This window comes from Rattus rattus, chromosome 8, assembly GCF_011064425.1.
Source record: "Rattus rattus isolate New Zealand chromosome 8, Rrattus_CSIRO_v1, whole genome shotgun sequence".
NCBI classification, from domain to species: Eukaryota; Metazoa; Chordata; class Mammalia; order Rodentia; family Muridae; genus Rattus; species Rattus rattus.
This window is the reverse complement of record NC_046161.1, coordinates 58,583,305-58,602,772: the sequence shown is the minus strand read 5'-3', so window position 1 is coordinate 58,602,772 and position 19,468 is coordinate 58,583,305. Positions and strand designations below refer to the sequence as shown.

The 19,468-nt window shown below is 39.6% G+C and overlaps 1 protein-coding gene and 1 non-coding gene across 2 annotated transcripts; both read right to left on the bottom strand.

Moving 5' to 3' along the window:
• Positions 1-234: 234 nt before the first annotated feature.
• Tipin (TIMELESS interacting protein) lies at positions 235-17,996 on the bottom strand. The gene is made up of 8 exons (XM_032910259.1): positions 17,891-17,996; positions 13,735-13,870; positions 13,039-13,111; positions 12,733-12,808; positions 9,274-9,396; positions 8,985-9,048; positions 3,279-3,485; positions 235-715 (listed from the first exon to the last, which is right to left on the bottom strand). The coding sequence occupies exons 2-8, from the start codon at positions 13,862-13,864 to the stop codon at positions 558-560; spliced, it is 831 nt and encodes a 276-aa protein (XP_032766150.1). The 5' UTR covers positions 13,865-13,870; positions 17,891-17,996; the 3' UTR covers positions 235-557.
• Positions 7,184-7,318, bottom strand: LOC116908426. The gene has a single exon (XR_004388958.1).
• Positions 17,997-19,468: the final 1,472 nt, after the last annotated feature.

Genomic DNA, 19,468 nt, shown 5'->3' with positions numbered 1-19,468 from the left:
ACAGCTACAATGTACTTATACATAATAAATGTTTAAAAGAAAAAAAAAAGACCAGATGATGTACACAGCTGTCATCCTAGTCCTCGAAGGCAAAAAAAGGACGTTGACCTCTAATTTCAGACCAGCCAGGACAATGCAATGAGTGAGTTCACAAAATAGTCAAAATCCTTAACCACGTCAGCAAAACATGATTTTGTGTAACTAAATCATGGTGAGAAACTCAAATCCTGAGAGTTGCTTACAAAATAATTTATTTCTTTATAAAAACTGACCTAACAGTCAGTGCATATTTACATTTTAATCATTACCCAATTTAGTAAGAAACAATTCAATGCAAACTACAAAACAGCTTATAAAGTCAGACTTATACAGAACACCGAAAATAATAAATAGACTTACTAAAATAGTAGGAAACAATTTAAATAGTCATTGTATTTTAAACAGGAATCCACAGAAGCCTTAAGACTTAAGGATTTATACAAAGTAGAAAAAACTACAAATAACTCCAAGCCTGTAGGATTCTGTTGTAGAGGGTTGCTACTTAGAACATTTCTGGATTAGTCTAAGTTAGGATGGTCCAGCTGTGTTTCCTCTGCTTCCAATTGTCCTTCTTCCTGTGTACTGGCAGAAGGAACGTCATGTAGACCATCAGCAGTGATCAATCCATTTGACTCTTCTTGATTCTCACCAGTACTGCTCTCTTCAACTGTCACATCTGAGAGAAACATCAACATTATTACTCAGTATAAGCAACTGATCCAATCTTGATAAATGCAAATATCTTCAAGTGCTTACTTGATAGAAATCAAGCCTATAATCACCTAATTATAACTAAGTCTAAATATAAACCAGTTTTTCACAAATGCATAAAAGAACACTTAGAGTGCCAAGATCCTGGGTAAGTGTAACTCAGTCATAGAATCAATTCAGATCAGCAAGCATGAGGTCCTGGATTCAATCTTGGTACTCTCACATACAAAAGCTAAGTGTCCTAAAATGATATTATATTCAAACTCTTCATTCTTATTCAAATGTAACTTCTCTTTCAAAATAAAACTAGAGATTTAAAAGAAAAACATCAGACACAGGCCAGGCAAGACAACTCAAGGGGAAAGGTCAAGCCTGATTGACCCAATGGTGGAAGGAAGAGAAGACTTCTAAATTATCCCCTGACTTGTATGTGCAGGTACACACATCCACACCCACATTGCACACAGGCATAGACACAAGCACACACACATTTAAAATGTCAAGACAAATAGAGTTAAATTTTACATCAAAGTGATTAATAGTAAAGAAAATTTAAACCAGGGATCATGACATATGCCTGTTAATCCCAGCACTTAAAACCCTGTCTGGATGGGGTTGGGGGTGGGGGGGACCTGTCTGGAGAAAAAGAAAACCTTAAAATATTTATTTGTATTTAGGAAAATTTATAAACAGAAAATGAGTCTTAAATCCCTATTGTTAGGTAAACGTTGAGAAGGTCAAAACTTGCTCTATAGACCAGACTGGCCTTGGACTCAGAGATGGACCTGCCTCTACGTCCTAGGCATTGGAAGTAAAGGCGTGCACCACCACTGCCCGGCTGGATTAGACAAAACATGGTATTTACTTACTATAGTTCTTTTTTTTTTTTTTAGGTATTTACTTTTCTGTTTTTTTTTCGAGACAGGGTTTCTCTGTGTAATAGCCTTGTCTGTCCTAGAACTTGTTTTGTAGACCAGGTTGACCTCAAACTCACAAGAGCTTCACCTGCCTCTGCCTCCCGAGTGCTGGGATTAAAGGCTTATGCCACCACTGCCCAGCTAGATGAGACATTTTACAACATAGTATTTATATACTATAGTTCTTTTTTTAGGTTTTTATTTTTATTTATCTGTATGCACACATGTGCAGGTGCCCAAGGAGGCCAGAAAAGGGCATTGGGTCTTTTAAAGTGAACCACACAATGTAGGTACAAAGAAGAAAACCCAGGTCCAGCAAGTGGCTCAGGTGTTAATAAGATGTTCTGCTTTTGCAGAGACCTGAGTTCAGTTCCCAGCACCCACACCAGGCATCTAAACTCACATACATACAATCATATATATATTAGACACATAATTAAAAACAGAAAAACATAGTATCTCTGTTCTGAACCAGTTTGTTTTAAAAAAAAAAACCACACACACACAAAAAAACAAAACAAAGCAAGCAAGCAAAAAAAAAAAACCTGTGCTGGGGTACAAAGCCATTAATATGCATAAGGACTTGGATCCAACTCTAGATACCAAATACAATGAAATAAAGACAGAAGTTTAAGGCAATTTTTAAAGTGGGAAAGAGATGCTACAGATAAGTAAACTATAAGAACTCACAAAAGGGGTTGGGGATTGCCCTGGGTTCCATCCCCAGCTCTGAAAAAAAGAAAAAAAAAAAAAAAAAAAACTCACAAAAATGGCACAATGTGATAGAAAGCATTTTAGTAGCCCACTGCACAGCATATCTGTAACCCCCTCACCTTAGGAGGCTGAGACAGAAGATCATTAAGTGGGTAAATGGAAAGTCAACTAGGTAACTTAGAAAGACCTAAACTCAAAATAAAAGTTTAAGGAAGGGTTGAGAATACAGTTCATGAAAGAATGCTTACTCAGCCCCTCCAAGGCCCTATTTCCATCTCCAATGACTGCCACCCCTAAAAAAGCATTTTAGTACCCATTTACATCACAGAAACTGACTGCTAATCCTCAGTGAGTATGGAGATATTACATTTACTATTATCACAAGCTGGTGCAGTAGTGCAAGCCTATAATCTGAGCTCTCAGGAGGCTGAGGAGAGATAAAGGCAAGTTCAAGGCCTATCTAGGTTATAGGTTAGTTTAAGGCTAGCCTGGGCAACCTATTGAGACCCTGTGTAGCTCAATGATATAGTGCCTACCTAGTATGTGCAAAGTGCTGGGTTCAATCCCCAGAACTAAAATGTACTGATTCCTCAATAATAATTTTCCTAAGTATGATCCTAAAAATGTAAGTACTTTAAAATAAGAAGTCAAAGAAGAATACATTGTTAATATATTGGCACTATGAGAAAATTATCCAGAAAACCATCCTAAACATTCTTTTAGGATTCCAAACAACAAGCATACATATACTGACACTCTCTAAAATACATACATACATAAACTAACATCACTTTTCTATTCCTAGAGGTATTATTTCAAGAGATAGTAAAGAAGTTAAAATTTCTAACATGCCCTTGATATTATATGGTAGCTCATAAAAACCAGCATAAAATTTACCATTTTCTAGGGACTGGCTATTACTCAATAGCTTTGCCTGCCTTCTTTCCAAGGCCAGTTGTTTATTTCTCTCAATTCTCTGCTGCTGCTCTTCTGTTAGGTTTCTACTCGCTTCAGAAGCAAACCTCTTGCTGTCAGATGAACTTGTCACAAAGGCATCAAATCCAGTGGCAGCTGCATCAAGGCTGTTAGTTTCCTCAACTTCATCTGTGGGAGAGAATAAAGTTAATATAACTTTAGTATTTATTAGATGAGTTAGAGAAAGAATTCATACAACATTCAACTGAAGAAGTTTTAAAGTGGCAAGTGGCCTGACCTAAAAAAAGCATTTGTAGGGTAGAAAAATGTGGCCTGTACTGGCTGACTCCGGTAAAAGAAATATTTACAAATTACTCTTATAGTAAGCTGCATGTTACATCACATGGACACGTAAAAGGGGGTCTGGGAAGATAGCTGGGTTAATATAACAAGCACAAAAGCCTGGGTTTGATCTTCAGTACTGCATAAACTGGGTGTGGTGAAAAACTCCTGTAAACCAAAATATGTAAGAAAGTCAAATTTGGTAATACAAACCTATAATTCCAGTACACCAGACAGGTGGAGGCAGGAGGATGACAAGTTCAAGGTTCTACTACCTGGCAAGTTTAAAGCTACCCTAGGTTACTTGAGACCCTGATTGTTTTGTTTTGTTTTTCATGACAGGGTTTCTCTATGTAGCCCTGGCTATCCTGGAATTTGATCTGTAAATCAGGCTGGCCTTGAACTCAGAGATCTGCATGCATCTGCCTCCAGAATGCTGGCCACCACCAACCCCACCTGGTGAGATGCTGTCTTTATTTATTTATTTAATTATTTTTTAAATAAAAGGGTCAGGCATAGTGGCACGAGCCTTTAATCCCAGCACCTGGGAGGTCTACAGGACAGCCAGGAATACAGAGAGAAACCCATCTTGAATAGCGCCCCCCCCAAAGAAAGAAAGAAAGAAAGAGAGAGAGAAAGAAAGAAAGAAAGAAAGAAAGAAAGAAAGAAAGAGGAAACAGCAGGAGGATGATGAGAAATGAATGAGAGAGATATAATTTTAACAGAGTAGTCAGGAAAACTTAAATGAGTTCCTATCTAAGCATAGTTTGAAGAGGAAAAGTAAATTAGTTACTTTGATCCAGGGGAAAGTCTTGGTCTTACTCTTTTTTGTTGTTTTGTTTCTTTTAAAGATTTATTTCATGTATGTAAGTACACTGTCGCTGTCTTCAGACTCACCAGAAGAGGGCATCAGATCCCATTACAGATGGTTGTGAGCCACCAAGTGGTTACTGGGAATTGAACTCAGGACCTCTGAAGAGCAGTTAGTGCTAAGCCATCACTCCAGCCCCAGGTTTTACTCTTTTTTTTTTTTTCCCCCCCCCGGAGCTGGGGACAGAACCCAGGCCAGGTTTTACTCTTAATGAAATAAGAACTGCAACATTAAGGCAGAAACGTAACTGACAATAGATCTACTAGAAATATGAAAATCAGGCTGGAGAGACATATAAATAAATCATAAATAAATAAATAACTGAAAATCTTAGTGAAGTGATAGTTGTGCTACCCACCCAGTACTGGAGAGGCAGATGAGTTCAAGGGCCAAGACTGGTCTATAGAGTGAGTTCAAGGACAGCCAATACTACACAAAGAAACTATAGTTGTGGTTTTGGGGGAGTGGGGCAGAGTATTTAATCTAATGCCCGATTCATTTGGAGAAAAATCAACCAAGAAAGGATAGAGAAAAGCCCATTGAGGTAGTTTAGCAAATGAAGGTGCATTCATTACCACACATAAAAAGTAGATACATTTTAAAAGTATAACTGTAGAAAAATAAGGGATACTTAACCAGTAAACATTAACAAGATTCCCAGCATTTAAGAATGAGCTTTAAGGGGTTGGGGATTTAGCTTAGTGGTAGAGCGCTTGCCTAGCAAGCACAAGGCCCTAGGTTCGGTCCCAGCTCCGAAAAAAAAAAAAAAAAAAAAAAAGAATGAGCTTTAAAAAATGAGGGACAGTGAAACTAGAGTTACAGGTGAGCTGCCACATGGGTACTGGATATCAAACCCGTGTCCTCTGGACGAATAGCCAGTGAGGCAATCTCTCCAGGGCCCTACCCCTACTCCCTGACCTGTTTTTTAAGGAAGGGCTAAAAGTTTGGTGAGGTAGCTCACACCAATATTATAGCACTTGGGAGGCTGAGGAAGAAGAATTACCACAAATGCAAGGCCAGTCTAAGCTACATAAGTTCCAGGCCAGCCCAGGCTACAGAACAAAAGACTATCTCAAGAAAAAGAAATGAAGGGCTGGGAGAAAATAACTCAATAGTAGTGCTTGCCATATGCAAGGTGCTAGTCCAATACTTAATCCTAAGGAAGGAAAGGAGGAATGAAAGACTCACTAAGCACAGTTCATGGGATTCCAATTCCTATTTGGATGTGTGCATCCTTATGTATAAAACCAAAACGTAAAAAGTTCATCTAGTCCTATTTTTTTTTTTTTTTTTTGGAGCTGGGGACCGAACCCAGGGCCTTGAGCTTACTAGGCAAGCGCTCTACCACTGAGCTAAATCCCCACCCCTAGTCCTATTTTCAAATCATTGTATTGAGTATTAGCCCAAAACTTTCTAAGTTACATTTATTTATCATGTGTAAATGGGTGTTTATGCATGTGCATGTGCATTCCATGGTACACCTATGGAGGTTAGAGAACAATTCACAGGAGTTGGTTCTCTCCTTCCACCAGTGGACCCCAGGGACCAAACACTGGTTGTCAGGACTGGTGACAAGCACCTTTACCTGCTGAACCATCTCACCAGCCCCAGTCCCAGCCCCAACACCAGACTTTTGGAAGAATTACTCAATCACACTGTGCTTGCTTTAGAGTTGTATAGTAATATATTTTTGATTTAAAAAAATAAGCTTTTTTTAAGATAAAAATACACATATTAATAAAATTAATTAAATACTCAAACATGTATGCCTGTGTACAAGGCATACATCCCAAACCACCTTTGGCTGACCTCTACTGCTTAATAAAAACACTTGTGATACCTTCTCTATAAGCTTCTTCCCAGTTAATGTAACTTTTGTCCACTGCACCTCACTCACATGGCTAATCCTAACACTTGTCAAACTACTGATAATGTTATTTGTCTAACTCAATCTGTACACTATAAACTTAGAGGCTTAATTTTACTCATCTTTTATCCTCAAGCCTTCAGCACAATAGTAGACAATTCAAAAAAGTGCTAAAAAAATAAACTAACCCAGAAATGCCTGGTATTTAATACCATAGTAATTATTTTGACATGTGCCAAATTGTACACCATTAATAAATACCACCTTTTAAAAGAATTTAAAGTTCCAGACTATTTAAACCAATGGTTTTCAACCTATGGATCAGAGGGGAGTGTTCAACAACCCTTTCACAGGGGTTGTTGCCTAACAATATCAGAAAATATAGATATTTACATTATATTTACAACAGATACAGTTATGAACTAGTAACAAAAATAACTATGGTTGGGAGTCACTATAACATCACCATGAGGAACTGTGGTAAAGAACTGAAACATTGGAAAGATTGAGAACTACTGATTTAAACAATAAGAAAACTGTGTGGCATTATTTATGATTCACCATATACATTACTAGTGAAAAACTAAGTCTGAGGGACTGGAGAGACAGCTCAGTGGATAAGAGCACTTGTTGCTCTTGCAGAGGACCACAATTTAGTACCCAGCATCCATGTTAGGCAGCTCACAACTTCCTATAAACCCAGCTCCAGTGTGTGGGTAACTGCCTCACACGTGCACATAGCCACATACAGATTCACACACACACACACACACAAACATACATGTTAAAAATTTTTTTAAAAAGCTTTATGTATGGAGCCATCGCACAGAAAATCTGACAACTATACAGACCCTGTCGGCAGGAACCATTTGTTTTGATGTATGTGACTGTCTACGGTTGCACTGTACAACTAACAATGCAATCAATACCAGGTACAGTCACGCAGTTCTTCCTAAAGGCCAATAGCCATGGATCTAGTTTTTTGGATTTTCTTTTCAACAGGATCTTGTATAATCCAATTTAGCCTCAAATTCACTATGTAGGATGGCCTTCAACTTCTGAGACTCCTACTCCCACCTCTCAAGTGGTGAGAAAACTGACACATGTTATCTAGCACATATAACTCAAGTCTACACATTCAAATGATGAAATGGAAATGTTCATCTACGAACTATTCAACCTAATTTCCCAGAGCCAGTTTTTCTAATGGTTTCTAAACATATGAACACTCTAGTTTAATATGTATTAGTACTGACAAGAATGTAAAACATCAATGAAGTCAGTAAGTTCCCAAACATGCTTCACAACCTTTGTTCAACCCTGGAACCTACATGATGGAAAAACTTACTCCAGTTGTCCTGATTTCCACACACATGCCATGGCACACAAGCACACAAACAATATAAACGATAAAATTTCCCCCTTTTATTGATACTTTCTTTCTTTCTTCCTTTTTTTTTTTTTAAAGGCCAGTGGTGGTAGTCCTCAGCCTTCTTTTTTTTTTTTTAAAAGGACTTATTTATTTTATTGATGTGAGTACACTGTAGTTGTCTTCAGACACACCAGAAGAGGGCATAAGATCCCATTACAGATGGTTGTGAGCCACCATGTGGTTGCTGGGAATTAAACTCAGGACCACTTGGAGAGCAGTCAGTGCTCTTAACCTCTGAGCCATCTCTCCAGCCCTTACTGATACTTTCTATAACGTGTCTAATGATATTGTAATCCTATCTTTTTTTTTTTTTTTATTGTATGCATGAGACAGGGTCTCAGTATGTAGTCCTGGCTGTCCTTGAAGCTCTGTATAGAGACCAAGTTGGCCTCAAACTCAGAATGTTCTGCCTGCCTCTGCTTCCTGAGCAATGGAATTAAAGGTATGTGTACCACCATGCCAGCTACCATCATATTTTTAGGAAATAAATTTTAAGAGGGAAGGAGTCAAGGAAAGTAACATGGACTTGAGCCAAGTACAATAATACACACATGAAAATCTCACAGTAAAGCACATTCTTTTAGAAGGAGGGAGTGAGACAGGGTCTCTCTAAGTAGCCTTGGCTGCCCTGGAACTCAGTATGTACCAGACGGGCCTTCAACTCATAAAGATTCATCTACTTCTCCCTCTTAAGTGCTGAGATTAAAGGCATGTGCCATTATACCTGGCTGAAATTCATTCTTTTATATGCTAACTACAATACTAAATAGAAACAAGTATCAAATATAAATATTACTGGGCTGAGATGTCTCAGTAAATAAAGGCACTTGCTGCCAAGCCTGATTGATGACATAAGAGTGATCCCTGAGGTTGACAAGGTGAAAGGTTATGGAAGGTTGTCCACTGCAGTCTATACTCACACTAACAAATAGAAGCTCACTACACCTACACACAAACACACACACAAACACACACACACACACACACACACACACACGCGCACACACACAAACATTCATGCACACAATTACATTCTAGATTTACTAAATTCTAGATTCAACTATTAACTACTCTATAGTTATATAAATATTGGGTTAAGACCTCAGTTATTGCCTACACCAGCTAGACCTATTTCTAAAAGCTACGTTGTAATAAAGTGAATAAACTTGTAATTACCGTTATTGTTAACAAAATCTTCATGTACAATAGGCAGATCAAGTCGAATTCGTTTTAAACAGGTCTGAAAAAAAAAAGACACTTTTTCCCCATCTTTATCAATAAGTTAGGAAGGGAACAATCATTTATTCATACCTGAAAGAGCTGTACTTCAAATAATGACTACTAATTTTCCCGTCTTAATGAAACATATTTCAAAATGAAGACTCATAACCAGCAATTCAGCCTCAAGTAAGCCCATCCTGTACTACTTAGCGTTGTGAATGACATTCATGATAATCACACTTACCTGAACCTCCTTTTTATTTCCTAGGTTTTCAACTCTGTCAATAAAATCTTCAAATTGCAGTTTGGGGAATAGCCTATGCGCCCAGTGCTCCATGTGTCTGATTAGCGTTTTCAAGTCTTCAGCCTAACACATAAAAATAAAAATGCTGAACAGAAGACTCAATCTCATAGCTGACCATGTCAGCAGATTTTAGCATTTAAAGGCAATGCCAAAGTCACTGCTGTCCTATTTATAAGGTTAAGAAACTTTTAGCAAGAAACAGAAAAAGGTTTGGACGATCATAATCTCAGAAAACATTGGGAAAAAGAGTGAATACAGATTTTGATTTAGACACAGATTTTTAGAAACTAGACAGGAAAACAACACTACAATGCTGGGAAGACCGCTCTGTTGGTTAACTGGCTGGGGAATAACCCTGAGAACCAGAGTACAATCCCTAGTCCTACATTAAAAACAAAACAAACAAACAGGCATAATAGCGAGAGCCATTTCTAGGCAGGTGGTCCTAAGTTCTGTAAAAAAGCAAGCTGAGTTAGCCATGGAGAGCAAACCAGCAAGCAGCACCCCTCCATGGCCTCTTGCATCAGCTCCTGCCTCCAGGTTCCTGCTCTGTATAGAGTTCCTATCCTGACTTCCTTCAGTGATAAATGAAATAAATGCTTTCTGCCTCAACTCAATTTTGGTCATGGTGCTTCATTACAACAATAGAAACCCTAAGTCAGTGGTAGGCCTTGTAATATTAGTACTTAAAATAAAACAAAAAAAGGTTGATCCTGAGGCTCACTGAGAGAGCTTGAGGAAGCACACCTGAGGTTGACCTCTGGCAAGCACATACACATGCACATGCACATGCACATGCACACACACACACACACACACACACAAAAGGGGAGGGAAAATAGCAGTACAAAAATAAAGGTTTAAAAGAATCCTATGTATATCTTTTCAGAAGTATTCATAAAAACCCAAAATAAGCTTTAATAAAAGATGTCAAAGTATCTCTCAGGAATCACTGAATACTCTTTGACAGTTTCCTAAATACAAGCTTTGAGAATTCAGAAATATATTCCAAAACCCCAAGAAAAAAAAAGATAGTGGTGCTAACAGTTAACACTCTCAAACCATAACATCCCTCTACATTTAAAACCCGAATTAAGATTACTAAAATAAATAAATCAAGTTCAATAAGCTTAACTAACAAGTGCTAAACATCTGCCTTTACTGTAAAATAACTCATTTTTCACTTAACAATACTATAAACTAGAACAGAAAACATAGATTTAAATACAAATTGCTTAACTTCCTGTGACTATTTCTTCAAGTATAAAGCAATATACACTCATAGGACCATTGTGAGGGTTAAAATAAGAGAAACGGGCTGGAGAGATGGCTCAGTGGTCAAGAGCACTGACTGCTCTTCCAGAATCCTGAATTCAATTCCAACAAGCACATGGTGGCTCACAACCATCTATAATGGGATCCGATGCCCTCTTCTGGTGTGTCTGAAGACAGCACTAGTGTGCTCACATACATGAAAAAGAAATCTTTTTAAAAAAAAAAAAAAAGAAGCACCTGACAAAGTCAACACATGTTAGCTGGTACTGTAATTTAACCTTGACTAGAAGGCACAGTGGTGCATACCTTTAATCCCAATACTCAGGAGGCAGAGGCAAACAGATTTCTGGGAGTTCAAGGTCAACCTGGTCTACCAAAAAAAAAAAAAACCAAAAAACCCCACATACTGCTCTTCCTTCTTCAGAGGACTGAATTCAGTTTCTAGCACCCACATCAGACATCTCAAAAATGCTTCTAATTCTAACTCCAAGAAATTAAACACTGGGGTTGGGGATTTAGCAAGGCCCTGGGTTCGGTCCCCAGCTCCGAAAAAAAGAAAAAAAGAAAAAGAAAAGGGAGGCAGAGGCGGTCAATCTGAGTTTGAGCCCAGACTATCTACAAAGTGAGTTCTAGGATAGCCAGAACTGCACAGAAAAGCCCTGTCTCAAGAAACTTTTTTTTTTTTTTTAAAAAAAAGACCCTGTGAGAAAAAGCATAGTAAATTTTATTGCTATAAACTTTGAAGGTACAAATTTGGGCTGAGAGACTCAGACCTAATTTTCCTAAAGCCATGTTAAACATGGTGGCAAAAACATGAAACTATGTTCTCTTAATTCTTCCAATACCCTTTCTATTTCACTGAAGCTACTTCTCTAGAGGTGATGGTTAACAACAGTATATATTCAGAATATTTTTTACCTCACTTTCTGCTTTTAATTTTAATTTTTCACTTATTCACTTTACATCCCACTCACTGCCCCCCTCCTATTTACCCCCTTCCACAATCCTTCCATCCCTCCTCTCTTCCTCTGAGCAAGTGGGGGCCCCCATAGATATCCCCCCAACCTAGCACTTCAAGTCTCTGCAAGTCTAGGTGCTCCCTCTCCCACTGTGGCCAGACAAGGCAGCTCAGATATAACAACATATCCCATGTGCAGGCAATAGCTTTGGGATACCCCCTGCTCCATTTTTTGTGATTCACAAGCTGCACATCTGTTACCTATATGTGGACACTGTTATTAAAAAGAAAAGAAAAAAAAGAAAACCTCTAAAACAAGACAGGTATGATGATACAAGGCTTTAATCCCACCACTTGGGAAGCAAACAAAGGCAGATCTGTGTGAGTTCAGGGTTAGAGTATTGGTCACTGTTCTATTGCTGTGACAAGACACCATGACCAAGGTAAAGGTAACTCTTACAAAAGAAAGCATGCAAGAGTGTGTGGGGTGGGGATGAGGGTGTGTCTCAGTAACAGTTTCAAAGGCTTATAGTGCATTATCATCATGGTGGGGAGCACAGAGGTATACATTAGAACAACAGCTGAGGGCTACGTTCTGAACCATAAGTAGAAAGAGAGAACAAGACTGGGCCTGGCATGGGCTTTTGAAACCTCAAAGCCCCACCCCAGTGACACACTTCTCCCAACAAGGCCACACCTCCACAACCCTTCTAAATCTTTCTAATATTGCTACTCCCTTAGGACTAACCATTTAAATATATGGCATTCTTATTAAGACCAATACATGGATTGGAGAGATGGCTCAGCAGTTAAGAGCACTGACTGCCCTTCCAGAGAGATCCTGAGTTCAAATCCCTGCAACCACATGGTGGCTCACAACTATCTGTAATGGGATCCAATGCCCTCTTTTGGTGTGTCTGAAGACAGTGAGTGTACTGATATAAAAAAAATAAAACTTTAAAAAAAAAAAAAAAAAAAAAAAAAAAAAAGATCAACAGCTAACCACTGTTACATAGTGCTACTTTGTCTCAAATTTTTTGAATAAATAATTGTCTAAAATAAACCTGGACTGGGATGTACTCCAGTAGTATTGTTTAGCACATGTTCTAGCACTTGCCCTGGATTCAATGCCCATTGCTAAGGAATAGAAATCAAACATTTCTTACCTCATGACCTTTCCCCTTGAATTTTGTCTTATCAAATACATGCCTTAAGGCTGGAAGCCCTCTCTCTGAAGTCAATCTGTGAAGAGAAATATATTTTGAATTTCTAGCCCTGTGAAAACCAAGACTGTTGAGGAAAGAAAAAAAAATTTCTTCCTAAATTGGAGAAAAGAAAATGTTTAAAGGAGAAAAAATCTTTATAGAACTCTATCTGATCTCCAAATCACCCACCAAAGCTTGTGATAATAAAAGAAAAACACTACCTGTGTAGAAATCTGTAAACATATATATCAAAGTAAATGTGCATACCTCGTAGCATCTAGCTTGGGTATATTCCTTTTAACTATTCTCTTTGGCGGAACAGGAACAGGTGATCCACTCCCTGATCCAAGTAAACAGACCAAAATTTAGTATTAAAAACTGTCCTCTGATCTCCCTATGCACACATAGTAGCACCTGTGTGCCCACGTACATTCAGATACACACAAAGAAAGTTATTTTTGGTTTTGTTTTTTTTTTTTTAAGGGTTTCTTTGTGTAGTTTTAGCTATCCTACAACTTACTCTGCAGACCAGGCTAGCCTCAAGCTCACTGAGATCCTCCTGCCACTGCCTCACAAGTGCTGGGATTGAAGAAAGGAATGTGCCACCGCCACCCAGCCAGTAAATATTTTTTTAAATTCGAGTCTCATTTGCAAAATGTATCATTTCTAAGCTAATCTGACACATGACTATGTGGCACATTTCAGCAGTCTACAGTAGGATTGCAAGAGCAAGGCTAGCCTGGGATACACTCTGAGTCCTTGTCTTAAAAACCAACGAACAACCAAGCTTGATGGTGCACACCTTTAATCCTAACACTTGGGAGGCAGAGGCAGTTGGATCTCTGAGTTTGAGGCTACCAGAGTCTACAGGACAGATGAGCTATATGGAGAAATCCTGCTCAAACAAACAACAAAACCAACAAACAAATTAAAGGGGACTTTTGTGAAATTCTTGATACAGACCTTCATCAGGTTCAGCTTCTGCAGGATCTCTCTCTGGAGAGCCCGGAGGTGGGAAGGGAGGAAAAGTTTCATCCTCTACATGTTCATAATCTGGTATTTCAAACAAGCCATGTTCTTCTTGCTCCAACATTTTTTCCTCCAAAAGAAAAAATAAAGTTATTTTATTCAACCAAAACAGTTTATTACACAATCTAGTTCATGGAAAGTGAAAACCATGCTAAAAATCACTTAAACCGGGCTGGAGAGGTGGCTCAGCGGTTAAGAGCATTGACTGCTCTTCCAGAGGTCCTGAGTTCAATCCCCAGCAACCACATGGTGGCTCACAACCATCTGTAATGAGATCTGATGCCCTCTTCTGGTGTGTCTGAGGACAGCTACAATGTACTCATATATAATAAATAAATAAATCTTTAAAAAAATCACTTAAACCACATTTCAAATTTATACATGGTTTTTAAAGAGTAGCAAAGATAGTAGTATGAAGGAAAATGACTCTGAACTGAGATGTAATGTAGACCCTACAACTAAATAACAACATATTTCTTTTTTTTTTTTTTTTTGGTTCTTTTTTTTGGAGCTGGGGACCGAACCCAGGGCCTTGTGCTTGCCTAGCCACTGAGCTAAATCCCCAACCCCTAACGACATATTTCTTAAAGTTTGTGTACGTGGGTACTTTGCCTACATGTATGTCTGTGTACCACACGCCTCTGAAGATCAGAAGACACTATACCACTGGAATTCAAGTTTATAGTTCCTACAGTTATAGGTAGGAATCAAACCAAGCTCCTCTGTTAAGAGGTTAAGCCAGTGCTCTTAACCATTGAGCCATCTCTCTAGCCCCCAGATTTATTAACTTTTGATTCTTCCAACCTAGACCATATTTTGGGTCTGCAGATCCCTATTGTCCATTTTGCAGCTTTCAACTGTCTCAATGGCATTCATTAACTCCTACACAAAACTGGATTCTTTTCTGGTGGACTGGGAAGCGGTTAGAGACAAGGTTTCTCGGTATAGCCCTGTCTGACTGTCTGTCTGTCCTAGAACTTGATCTGTAGACCGGGTTGGCCTCAAATGCAGAGATTAGTCTGCCTCTGCCTCTTGAGTACTGGGACCAAAGGTGTGCGCTATTGCCACCAAGGCCACCAAGGCCACCACGGCCACCACAACAACCACCTGGCTACAAAACTGAATTTGTAAATGCCCTCAATTCGGTAACACCCATCACAATGTTCAAATTAAAGACAAGTCGTCTTTGACACTTCCTACCTGTATTCAATATAACATATCCACTTAATTTCCTAAATATTCCTTCAATATTTGTCCTTATCTCTATAACCACTTCAGAACACTTCTTGCTTGTTTCAAGCACACCATGTTCCACTCACTACTGCCTCTTTCAATAAATTCTCACTTCAGCTGGACTGAGCTTTTGGAAATGTAAAGCTGACATCATGCTAAAATTCAGTTAAAGACATCTAATGTAGCTGGATGTGATGGTGAACATGTTAATCCTAGCACTCAAAAGGCAGAGGCAGACAGATCTCTGAGTTGAGGCAGGATAGTCTATATAGCAAGTTCCAGGACAGCTAGAAGACACGGTCTCAAAAGGAGAAAAAAAATTCAGTAGGGGAGAAATAGGCTTTAAAATACATAGATCCCAGCACTTAAAAGAAAGAAAATCAGGAGCTCAAGGTCAGTCTTGGCTATATAGCAGTTCAAAGCTGGTCTGGATCACAAGACTCTTTAAAAAAAATTTTTTTATAAATTGCCAACTTCACTTCATACTCTCTCACTCTCTTTTTAAACTCCTTGAAAGAGCCATTTCTACTGTCAAGAACCTGGATGTTTGTTCCATACAAAGTTATTTATTTGTTTGGGTTTTTTGTTGTCCCCCCCTCCTTTCCCCACCCCAAACAGGGTTTCTCTGTGTCTTCCTGGATGACCTAGAACCCTCTGTACTCCAGGTTGGCCTCAAACTCAGAAATCTGCCTATCTTTGTCTCCCTAGTTCCAGGATTAAAGCCTTGCACCACCACCACCACCACCTGGCAAAGATAAATTTTTACCTGTGTATTTGTCTGTGTCTATGTGCAGTACACATGTGTATATGTTCAAAGAGCAAAAGGGCGATGTGTTCCCTGGAAAGTAGAGTTACAAGCAGTTTTGAGTGGTGGTGTAGCTTGTGAGAACAGAACCCAGGTCCTTGTCGAGAGCAGTAAATCCCTTACACCAACCAAGCCCTACTCTTGCATTTTGAAAGAGGGTCTTTCCAACTCCCGATCCTCCTGCTTCTACTTCCCAAGTACTAACATTACATGCATTTTGAAAGCTCTTCCCTGACCCCTGATTCTTCTCAAATTTTAACCATTACCTCCTCAGGAAAACCTATCTAAGGGTTGGGATTTAGCTCAGTGGTAGAGCGCTTGCCTAGCAAGCGCAAGGCCCTGGGTTGGTCCCCAGCTCCGGAAAAAAAAAAAAAAAAAAAAAAACCTATCTCAAACCAAGAGATTATGCAGTCTGCAGTCCTAACACAAAGGTAGAAGCAGGAGGGACAGAATTCATCCTAGTTACACCCAAGACCCTTACCTTAGAGAAGAGACCATTCAAATGTCCCTAAATCGAGTAATAACACTGTGAGTGTGAGTACATGTGGACACACCTAAGAACAGCTTTCTTCTCACCATCTTGGAATTAAATTCAAATCATTAGATTGTACTGCAAGCATTTTCCCCTGACAAGCCATCTTGATGGCCCAGAATTTTCTTATAAGAATAAGCAGCACTATGGAGAAGTTTTATAGAAATCATCATTTCTCAGTTAGGCTTTATTTATTTAATGTTAGTCTCCTATATTGATTGTGGCTCTCTTAGGACAAAAATCAGGCAAGTCTCTTTGTTGTTTCACCACTATGTCCCAAAACCTGATACACAATTGTTCCATATACATTTGCTGAGGAAAGGAATTTAAAAAGAATTCCAAGCTAGGAACAGTGATACGCACTGTAGTCCTAACTAACACTCAAGAGTCTAAAGTAGGAACCATGAGACCAGTTGGGGAAACAGAATCCTTGTCTATACACACAAGGAACATACACTACGAATGTAGGCTTACTTGGTGGAGGGCTTAGCTAGAATCCACAAAGCACTGAGTTCAATTCCAAGAACCCCATAAACTACCTTGGGGAGTGCATGGATTTATAATCTCAGCCCTCAGGAATAGACAAGAGGATTAGAAATTTGTTATCTTCAGCGATGTGGCTGGGCCAACCCCAGACCAGCTTGGGCTACCTATCTTGAGAACCTATCTTTAATTAGAAATTAAACTCTTGGGCTGAAAAGATGGCTGGGAGTTGTTAAGAACACAAACTGTGGGACTAGGGGGGTGGGGGGTTGACTCTGCAGTTAAGAGCATTGACTTCTCTTCCAGAGGTCCTGAGTTCAGTTCCCAGCAACCACATGGTGGTTCACAACCATCTGTAATGGGATCTGATGCCCTCTTCTAGTGTGTCTGAGGACAATGACAGTGTATTCATATTAAAAAAAATCTTGGGGTTGGGGATTTAGCTCAGTGGTAGAGCGCTTGCCTAGAAAGCACAAGGCCCTGGGTTCGATCCCCAGCTCCAAAAAAAAAAAAAAAAAAAAAAAAGAAAGAAAAAAGAAAAAAAATCTTAAAAAAGAAAAACAAAAACAACTAAAGATATTATACTCAGAACATGTCTAATACACCCCCAAAACTTTTAAATTTTTTTTCTTTTTTTTTTTCCAAGGTACAACTTTTTCCTAGTTGTCAAATGCTCCTCGCCCTAAAGGAAGTCCTACCATCCTAACTCATGCTCTGCCTTAGGGTACCATCCCTAAAAATCTCACATCTCCCTTCCTTGCTCTCCAGCCTGCTGCTCATCCTTCCTCTCATCTGGTCAAACTCATTCCATATTCTCAGTTCCGAAGCTTGGCGCAGGTCAGTGCGCGCCGTGAAGGCGCCGCCTCAGGTGCAGGCCCGCCATCCTCCGGTCCCTCGGGCGCCTCCCACCCGCTCCTCCTCAGCCCCGCTTCCGCCCGGCTCCTGTGTGCGTCCCCACTTTCCGCGCCCCGCGCCCCGCGCCAGGCTTGCAGCGCGGCCTCTGCTTCCAAAACTGCCCTCCAAAAAAGCAGTCTCACCTCACCCAAACGGCGGCCGCCGCCAAGCGCGCCAACAGCACTTCTCGCGAGGCTCGGGACTTCGCTCCGCGAGAAAAGCTGGGAAGTTTGGCGCCAAGGGTACGCAAGGTGTGGGAGGGGCCTAAGGCTCTGAGCCCCGCCCACCGTTCTCGGAAGCCCGCCTTCCCACCTGGAGCGGCTTAAACAGCAGGAAGTTCAGAGTTCTCACTCTCTAGGATCTTTATTAGCTTCAGGAACAGGTTCCCGGATTTAGAAGCCGAACAATGGAAGCCAAGCGTGACAGTGCACGCCTGGAATTCCAGCCTTGAGGTAGGAGGATCGCCACAGGTTCCAGTCCAGCGTCTACAGTCTCACCAAAAAAAAAAAAAAAAAAAAAAAAGAAAAAAAACTGATGTAAATAGAGTAAAACAGAGTGTCAGGCAACATTGGCTGGGAAATTACTGCTTCTTGAGAAGAGCAAAATGCCATGACTGTGAATTTTGTTAATCAAATAAAGCTATGAGGAAAAGATTGTAGTTAGGATTAGATGTGTAGACCCAAAGAAATACACCCCAAAAAAAAAAAAAAGTTCCCAGGTTGGAGAGGTGGCTCAGTGGTTGGGAGCGTGGACTGCTCTTCCAGAGGTCCTGAGTTCAGTTCCCAGCAACCACATGATGGGATCCGATGCCCTCTTCTGGTGTGTCTGAAGACAGCTTATAGTGTGCTCAAATACATTAAATAAATAATATTTTTTTCTTTTTTTTTCTTCTTTCTTCTTCTTTTTCTTCTTTTTTTCTTTTTTCTTTTTTTCGGAGCTGGGGACCGAACCCAGGGCCTTGCGCTCGCTAGGCAAGCGCTCTACCGCTGAGCTAAATCCCAACCCCATAAATAATATTTTTTTTAAAAAATGTTCCCTGTTTTCTTTAAAAGTATTGAATCCAGTGCATACCTTTAACCTCAGGCAGATCTCTGGAAGTTCAAGTCCAGGTCTACAAGGCAAGTTCTAAGCCATCCAGTGCTACACGGTGAGACATTGTTTCAAAACAAACAACAAAAAGGGAGTTCAGGGCTGGGGAGATCCCTCAGAGTGTTAAGGACTTCCCCACACACATGATGACCAGAGTTCAGATCTCCATTACCCAGGCTAAAAAACAGCTTACTGTTGCCCATAATCCCAGTTCTGGGAAGGCAAAACAAAACAAAACAAAGATGCAGGAGAGATACCATTAAGAGGTAACCATTAAGAGCACACATTGCTCATACAGTATATTTGGTGTCCAAATGCACACTGTTTGGTTTACAGCACTTACATAGTAACACATAGCTATGTATACTTCCAGGGTATCTGAGATCCTCTTCTGATCTCCAGAGCACCACACACTCTGTATTTTTATGTATGTACATTATGGTTTATGTATTTATGTATGCTTATATGTGTGTGGATATGTATGTACTAATGTATGGTTTATTTATGTATGGGTATGTATATATGTATTACATACAAAGTCATATATATAAAAAGAAGTCTTTTTTTTTTTTTATGAGATTGTGAGGAAAACAACCAATGCTCATTTCTTGATTCTGTTCCCCACATCCACA

What these genes read in the sequence shown, in the direction of transcription:
- Tipin (XM_032910259.1), bottom strand. Translation starts at nt 13,864, where the DNA reads ATGTTGGAGCAAGAAGAACATGGCTTGTTTGAAATACCAGATTATGAA. An exon ending in CCCAAGCTAGATGCTACGAG is followed by an intron (nt 12,809 to 13,038) that starts GTATGCACATTT and finishes TTCTCTTCACAG; the next exon opens with ATTGACTTCAGAGAGAGGGC. An exon ending in TCAAGGGGAAAGGTCATGAG is followed by an intron (nt 9,397 to 12,732) that starts GTAAGAAATGTT and finishes TTTATGTGTTAG; the next exon opens with GCTGAAGACTTGAAAACGCT.